The sequence below is a fragment of the Alligator sinensis genome, unplaced genomic scaffold, assembly GCF_000455745.1.
Source record: "Alligator sinensis unplaced genomic scaffold, ASM45574v1 scaffold326_1, whole genome shotgun sequence".
Lineage (NCBI taxonomy): Eukaryota > Metazoa > Chordata > Crocodylia > Alligatoridae > Alligator > Alligator sinensis.
Genome location: NW_005842239.1, coordinates 774488 through 783187, shown reverse-complemented (window position 1 = coordinate 783187; position 8700 = coordinate 774488). Strand labels below are relative to the sequence as shown.

General features: G+C 49.9%; 1 protein-coding gene across 1 annotated transcript in view; it reads left to right on the top strand.

Moving 5' to 3' along the window:
* ADGRB1 (adhesion G protein-coupled receptor B1) overlaps positions 1–8700 on the top strand; it is a 238589-nt gene that overhangs the window by 160313 nt on the left and 69576 nt on the right. The window contains 1 exon segment of the mRNA XM_025208578.1: positions 2942–3045. Coding sequence (XP_025064363.1) covers positions 2942–3045 — 104 coding nt within the window.

Sequence of the window (8700 nt, the reverse complement as noted above, 5' to 3'; positions counted from 1 at the left end):
AAAACCTCCCTGACCTCAGCAGCCGGTCCAATCGAAGCTGCCAATACTGGCTACAAACCATCCAATCTGCAAAGCATCCCTGGCTACCTGGGCCCGCGCGCAGGGCCGGGTCTTTCCCCCCCCCGCCCAGGTGACCAGAGCATCGCCTCCCAGGCGCCAGGCTTTTGTCTGCAGACAACGAGCGAGATCCCTGCTGTGAGAGATTCAACAGCAGCCTCTCAGGCCGGCTGAGACAGATCTCTGGAGAGGGGCACCGACGGGGGCATTTCTGCCACAGGGCGCATCTACATGTGATGCTTTAATGCACATTAGCCTATGTTGATGTTCATTAAGGGCACGCATCCACATGCGCGTGCCCTTAATGCACATTAAAAATGGCAAATTTAGGTTTATCGCACTTAAATTGGATACCTGCAAACACTGGTGTCCAATTTAGGCGTGAATAGCTAAAGCGCATTCATGAAGGTGTAGACGCTGCGTAATGCAGGTGTAGACGCTCTGTGTGTGCGGACTGATTTGGGACTAGCTTTAGTCCCAAGTCAGTTCATGCACAGTGTTGATGTGCTTAAATGCCTGCACGTGTAGATGCCTGCCTAATCCCGCTTAATGTGCACTAAAATAATGCGCATTACATTTAGGCACGCTTACATGCATGTGTAGACATGCCCCGAAATCGTGCATTGTGGATTTGGACACTCACGAGGTTATCAGTGCATTGTTTTGGAGCACAAGAAGTGTTCAGAGCTCAGGTTGTGCCGGGAAGGTCCGGCTACCAAAGGAAGAGTACCGTTAAAAACAACTAAGCTGCTCCTACTGTTGAATTTGGCTCAACACCTGGTAGCTTGGTTTGGGCGAGCTTTTGCGACCTTGTCTACACTTTATCTCAAAGTCTTCGGGCTGAAAACGCTGCAACGTCAAGCTTTCCTATGGGATTTCCAGGCCTTGCTAGTGCAGTGCAATTCAGAAGTGCTGCAAGAAGCCTCTTTCTCTTTTTTCATTCCCCTAATGAGAGCTGGGAAGTGCATGCAGTGAACTTCAACAAGCGGGATCATGATCTGCCTATGCATTCTCCCCCGACCTTTTCAAACTGTTAGGACAGCTCAGCTTGTGTTTGGGAAGCAGGTTTAGCTCAGTTCATACTGGATCCGTTTGAGTTTGTCCGGCTCAAGGGAACATGTGGAATTAACCCTCTGTTGATTGACTTTCTGTTTCTTTCCCAACTCACCGCACCATGAGGTTTTTCTCCCTGCAAAACCGCTGCAGGGGTGCTGATGGCAGAAAGCATCTCATTTCAGCAGCTGGAGAAAGAGACATTTATACAGGAGAACCTCATAACATCCTTTCCCCCTTTTCACAGCTGCTTAAATCGCAGAGAAACCTCCACTGTCTCTGCACTGTGGTTCTCCCTGGCTGCCCAGAGGGGTTCGGTCTCCTGTGCCCTCCAACATCGAACCTTGCAGAACTGGCCCTGGGATTTATTTAGCACAGACAGGCTACCTTGCAGATGGTGTCTGGCCATCGGTGAGACCCACCTCCTGATGTAGGTCGTTCTGATATAAAGCAAAACCATGGGAAGGCTTACTTTGCAAAGACCCCTTCAACAAACACCTCTGTGCATGCATAACAGTCTAAATTTCTCCCTAGTTTGCCATTAGTTTTATCAGTGTAGTTATGTCTGGGATGAATTTGGCGTCAGGGAGTTTAAGACTGTCTTTTGGTGCCACTGCCTTGTTCTGAGTTTCTTTTCAGAGCAGATGCCGCCTTTTTCTCAAATGGTGGGTCCTCTCCAAAATGCCACCTTGCTCCTATCCCTGTCCCATAAGAGGGTGTAAGAGGAAAATGGTACTGGATCTGCAAAATGAGAAGAGTGAGGGTTTTTTTTTATAGCTGAAGCTCTCACCAAGTAAGATGTGGGTCTCAAAGCGTGAAGGAAAAGAAACAGAGGCAGTGGATACCATCTCCCCTTGCAGAGGGGTCAGATGCCCACATGGCATCCTGGGTGCTGCTTCTGTATGAGTACCTAGGTACCGACCTCTTCCTTTGCCTAGTGAGGCGGCCAGGAGAAAGGTAAGGGGACAGGGGCCGAAGGGCAAGGGTAGCATGTGGGGTTGTAATTCTTCCCCTCTATTCTGCACTGGGGAGGCCACATCTGGAGTCCAGTGTCCAGCTGTGGGCCCCCACGACAGAAGGGATGTGAACACATTGGAGAGAGTCCAGCAGAGAGGAACTAAAATGGTTGTGGGGCTGGGGGACAGGACTGGTGAGGAGAGGCTGAGGGACCTGGGCTGATTGAGTCTGCAGAAGAGAAGACGGAGGGGGATTGAATAGCAGCTTCACCTCCCTGCAGGGGGGCTGCAAAGAGGATGGACCTGGGCTGGTCCCAATGGGGGCAGATGGCAGGACAAGGAGCAATGGGCTCAAGCTGCAGCAAGGGAAGTTGAGGTTGGATATTAGGAAAAACTTTCTCACGAGGAGGGTAGTAAAGCACCCAGCGAGATGGTGGACTCTCCATCCTTGGAGGTGTTTAAGACCCAGGTAGACAAAGCCTTGGCTGGGATGATGTAGTCGGGGCTGGTCCTGCTTGGAGCAGGGGGCTGGACGAGATGTGACCTCCGGAGGTTTCTTCAACCCTTATTTTCTGTGCCTCTTCCCCTGTCCTTGCAGTGGCAGGGCTCTGTCCGTGCCCTTGTCACCCTTTCCTTTACCTGTGGCACGCTGGAGGGTGTTCTTGGTGTTTCTGGTTTGGTGCCCTGCAGTTGTGTGCGATGGTTTGTACTGGGGGGATCTATTTTCCGGGTCCTGTCTGCTTTCAGTTTCCATTGGATGTGACGGTTGGGTCCATCGACGCAGGGCCGTGCTATCTGGGTAAGGGTCTTGTAATGAACCTGAGCTGGTAGCATTTGCTGAGCATCCTTTGTCTCTCTTGTTTTCTCTCTTTCAGAACATGGAAAAGGTGCTGGTCCCTTCTGTCACGTTAATCGTAGGCTGTGGAGTATCGTCGCTGACGCTTTTGCTCTTGATTATCATTTACGTCTCTGTCTGGAGGTACAGCTTGCTTTCTCCTCTCCTCCTGTTGAGTTCAGCACCTGTCACTCAGTCTGTCTGGAGGCTGGAGGTGTTCTCCTCCTTTTAGGGGGATTTGGATACCTGAGAAAAACCCATGTCCGGATGCGTAGGTGTTGTAGGAAGCAGCGCTGCCGGCTCAATAGGCAACATCTCGTTGGTGCTCACCGGGGAAGCAGTGAGCGCCGAATCTTAGATGCTTGAAAGTCACTTGCTATTTTGGGTACCTCCCTTGAGATGCTAAGCTGGGAGACCTGCTGTTCTGCGCTTTGTGGGAACTAAACCTCTTTCAGGTGTGTCATAGATGGATACCCACGAAAACAAGCACCTCGAATCAGTGCATGGTTTTTTGGAAAATGTAGGGGTCCAACAGCAATTTCCATCAGCTCGGGGATGTAGCTGAGTCCCAATTCAAGGAGAGGCAGCGTCCAATAAGTCTCAAATTTATCTCCTGTCGAGTGGAGTCATTGTGCACTGCTACATGGCTACTACCAGGTTATTTTTGTGGCGAGCGAGGGGATTCATTAGGATAAGTTTGAGTCATCCCAGTTTGGCATGGGATTCTGTCTCTGATGGGAAAAAAAATGGGCCCGGGGAGATAAAGGTGTTAAAACATTGCTATCGCTGTGCTACATTAAATAGTTAAATAGTCTTTGGTGCTTTGACTACAGACACTTCAGCCCGCACTGGTAGTAAACACCCTAAAAAAGGTTTATGGTAACTTTTGGGAATGTATTGACTGAGACTCACAAAAGAAAGGCGAATCCGCATGAGATTGGGAGTATTTTGAAATGGAAATGGAGTGGCTCGGTAGAATAGACCTAATCACAATGCATCCAAGTCCCTTTTTCAGAGGGAGCGTCAGTGGGATCCTTTTCTTCTGCCGAGAAAGCCTTTGTAGCAGGGAGGAAAAAGTTCATCCTGGGGCTCTGTCCTGAGTTGCCGATGACGGTCTTTTCCCCTCCGACAAAGCAGATGGAAACAAAAGGGTAAAAAGAGACAAGATAAAGAATAGGAGAATCCGTCTTTTTGTTCTTGGAGTTGATTGGTCAGTGATGGCTGGGTGGTCTGGCCTGGCAGACCTGCTCGAGAGCTGTTGTTCTGGTCTCTGGCTCACTCCCCCCGTCTGGTTCATCATCTGGGTGGTCTGGGCAGGTCTCTCTCCTCTCCCAGATGGGTAATCTCATTTCATCATGCTGGTGTTACTCGGGGTGTTAGTCTCAGGGTCAGAAGAAAAGGTGAGGGACAGCGAGTCCTATTTGGGGACTCATGGTTGTCATGTGCCGAGGTCACTTTGCCTCCCTGCTCCTCTTCGATGGGCGCATCTACACATGCAGTTAATGCTAGATGGGTTTACTGCACAGTAAATTACTGCACAGTAAACCCTCCATGGGCAGGCATCTATACGTGCACTACTGCATGGTAATAACAGTGCGGTTAATTTGCAGGTAGAAAATCAACCGTGCCGTAGACAAATTTGCAGTGCAGTAAGTGCCTGCACGTGTAGACTTTGATGCTTTACCACATAGTTAATTAGTCTACTGCGCAGTAAAGCATCTCATGTAGACATGTCCAGTATGTATATATGCATTTAATTAACCATGCAGTAGGCTAATTTACAGTGCATTAGCACCTGCATGTGTAGATGGTGATGCTTTACCGCATAGTGAGTTAGTCTACTGAGCGGTAAAGCATCTTGTGTAGACATGTCCCGTATGTATATATGCATTTAATTAACCGTGCGGTATACTAATTTACAATGCGGTAAGTGCCTGCACATGTAGATGGTGATGCTTTCCTGCATAGTGAATTAGTCTACTGTGCAGTAAAGCACTCGTGTAGACATGTCCAGTATGTATATATGCATTTAATTAACCGTGCAGTAGACTCACTTACAGTGCATTAGCGCCTGCACATGTAGATGGTGATGCTTTCCTGCATAGTGAATTAGTCTACTGCGCAGTAAAGTATCTTGTGTAGATGTGTCCAGTATGTATATATGCATTTAATTAACCATGCAATGCATTTAATTTACAGTGCATTAAGCGCCTGCATGTGTAGACAGTGATGCTTTACCACTCAGTCGATTAGTCTATTGTGTGGTAAAGCGTCTCGTATAGATGCATCCAATATGTATATATGCATTTAATTAAGCATGCAGTAGACTAATTTACAGTGCATTAAGCGCCTGCACATGAAGATGGTGATGCTTTACCACTCAGTCGATGAGTCTATTGTGTGGTAAAGCGTCTCGTATAGACATGCGCAATGCATATATCTGTGTTTATAACTCGTCCAAGTATCACGCGAGCCCTGGTATCCCCATATATCTCTCGCAAGCCAGGGGGAGTGCTCAGAAGCGGCTCCAAATGTATTATTCTTGTCTTTGTTGCCAAAGCAGCACAGGAACTCAGTAAACCTGGCCCTTTTCCACTGTCTGGGAAAGAAGCTCCTTGTTAGAACAATATTCAGGCCACATGGTGTTCAGCGGAGAGCGCTCACTGGAGCTCTGCTGCTTTGTGGAGACTTGGCTGCGACTTTACTGTTCAGGCCTTTTTGGACAAAGGCAGCTGGAGCCTGGGCACGGAGGCTCAGCTTGAAGATGAACCTGTCCTGATGAATAGACTCGCTGAGGCTGGCAATTTGGAATGGCTCCCGGCATTTGGACCGGCCAGAGTTTGCTCCCGTATGGGAAGCAGGGCGTAAGCCAGTTGGGGAGGGCTGCGTGCAAGCCGTGGGGTTAACAGGGGAAGAGAAAACACAGCAATGCTGTGCTTTCCATCCTGCTCTCTGGTATCTGTTGCCCAAGGCTGGTACTCACCAGACTTTCTCTGGCGGAAATGCGTGGCTTCAGCCAAACCGGTGGGTTGTCTGTCTAAACGAAGTGGTGTTACCATCTGGTGGCTGTTGGGTGGCCTGCTGAGCAGCTCTCTCCAGTTTCCAGAGGACAGATGGTTGCAAAAACTCTGCTACAAATGACACGTCTCCCCCCTTGTTGGCTGCCATAATAGAGATGCTCGCGGCTTAGGGCACAGAAACGAAATCACCGTTTTACCGCACAACGGCAGTTCCCCCAGGCCAGGCTTGCAGATACGGTTTGCATGCCATGCATAGAGGTGGACTCCTCCTCTCCCGAACAGTCCCTCCTGCACCTCAGGCGAGTGGGGAATTCACTTACAAAGCCCAGCTATTGCCCATCACTTCCCCTCCCTGATTTTTGCAATGTCTTTTCATCCCCTTCTAGATGCACCGCAGTTTTCATCAGTATTCTTCTGCTTCCTTCGTCCCTGAACACGTGTAAAGTAGCAGCCCCCAGCCCCAGAGTGACCTTTCCCTGCCAGGGCGATCAATGCTCATTATTGAATAGCTCTTCCACTGCTCCGCTCGTCGGCTGCTCTGCAGGCAGGACAGCCCAGGCCTTCTTGCTGGTTGACTGAGCACCACATCCGTGCCTGGCTGAAAGACCTCAGCGCAGACTTCACTTGCCCCTCAAGGCTGCAGATCATCTTAGCGGCCGTCTGCGAACTCTCAAGGGGCTTCTGCATCCTTTCCCCATGCTGCCCTTGCTTTAAACCACGTTGCCCCCCTCGACACACTTAGATGTCCCAGCGATGGGAATGTATCAGAAGATAGTTTGGTAGATAGACCGATGGCTTTGGGGACTCTCCCTAAAACTGCTAGCTGGGGAATTTAGGACCTATTAGCTATAGACACACAGGGCCTGTGGTGCTCTGTGTTTTCCATGTCTCGGTTTTGACTGGGCCTCTCGAGGCTCGTGTCAGACAAAGCACGGCGATGGGCAATGCCCATGTGCTTCTGTGGCTGAGGGCAGCAGCGTGTGGCATTTAGGAAAACCATGCCATGGAGGGGTGGGGGAGTGGGTGATGCTTGCAAGGTTGCAATTCATTCTGGGTTGCAATGAATCTAAGTAAGATGGTCCCTTCTGTCTCCTCATCTCAGGACCTTCAGCATCCACCGGCAGTCACGTACGAGCCTGTGGGATGGAGGGCTTGCTGGTCTTATACATTATTGTGGAATTATTGGTTGCCTTTTTTTTTATTTGGTAATGATGAACCTCTTGTAGTCTGGATGCTGGGATGAAGTAGAGGCACAGGTCTCATTGTCCTTACTCTATTTTAGACAGGCTACTTGGTATATGAAACACCTTCTGGTGAGACTGAACTATATCTGACCGGCGGGAGATTCAGCACCTGTTGCCCTTTACCCATTCTCCATGCCCTGTGCCGTCTTTTGTTATCAGTGCAGGATATGAGTCAAGCAGCAACAGATCAAAATAGATAACTGTGGAGACCGCGGAGAATCAGAGAGACCTCCTAGGGTTATTCAGGGCCTCACAGATGACAAGATAATGGTGGTGATAGGAGCAATGCTAGTAATAATGTGTCTGAAAGCCCTGAACTGCGGAGATGTTAGGATCTGGATCTGAATTTTGTTTTCTGGTCCCCTGAAAGGGAGAGCTATGGGATGGATTTTGCTTCTTTTTGTGGATGGCCAACATGCAGCTTTCGACCCACGCTCAGTCACTAACCGAAGCATGGGAGCGACTCTGCGACCCCGTCTGGATGCATAAGGGTTTCCATGATAAGAACCAGATTGTCCCCTGGAGACATTCAGACATCACCCTGTTCCTGTAGTGCTAAAGTTTTCGGCCACACAAGCCAAATAAGTGGGTCAGGGCTGGTCCGTGGGGCAGATTGAGCCCCACATGCCAGGACTGGGTCCTGTGCTGCCTCTGCCCAGCCCTGCACACTTGGTAGAGCCCTGCACAGCCTCGGCTAGTCCCCAATTGCCAGGATCGTGGCTTGCATCCCTGTGCAACCCCCCTAACATGCTCTGGGATCAGGCCCCATGCCCCCTTGCATGCCTGATCTAGCAATGCAGGGCCCTGAGCTCCCCAAAGATCTGGAAATTTGGTAGCCCTTGCTGCCAACTTTTTGCACTCATGGGCCAGATGACATGGTAACGAGGGCTGGATCTAGCACATGGGCTAGGGGTTGATCATATCTCTATGATCTATGTATGAGCATTCGTGGTCATCTGGCCAGGTGCTAGGGGATTGGAAACTGGCTAATGTGGTCCCTATTTTTAAGAAGGGGAGGAAGAAGGACCCAAGTAATTATAGGCCTGTAAGCCTCACCTCGGTGCTCGGGAAGCTCTTGGAGAGGATCATCAAGGAGCACATCTGCGGGGGACTTGCAGAGGAGATCATGCTCAGGGGCAATCAGCATGGGTTCACCAAAGGCAGGTCCTGCCAGACCAACCTGATTGCCTTTTATGACCAAGTAACTAAATCCTTGGATGATGGTGTTGCTGTGGACATAGTCTTTCTAAGCTTTAAGAAAGCCTTTAACACTCTCTCACCTCATCCTCATCAACAAATTAAGTGACTGTGGCAATGATGCCTGCACAGTTGGATGGGTAAAAAATTGGCTGACGGGGCGCACCCAGAGAGTAGTGGTGGACAGGTTGTACTCAACCTGGTGAGATGTGAGCAGTGGGGTACCCCACGGCTCGGTCCTCGGGCCCGCGCTGTTTAACATCTTCATCAGCAACTTGGACAAGGGCATGGAAAGCATACTGTCCAAGTTTGCTGATGACACTAAGATGTGGGGTGAG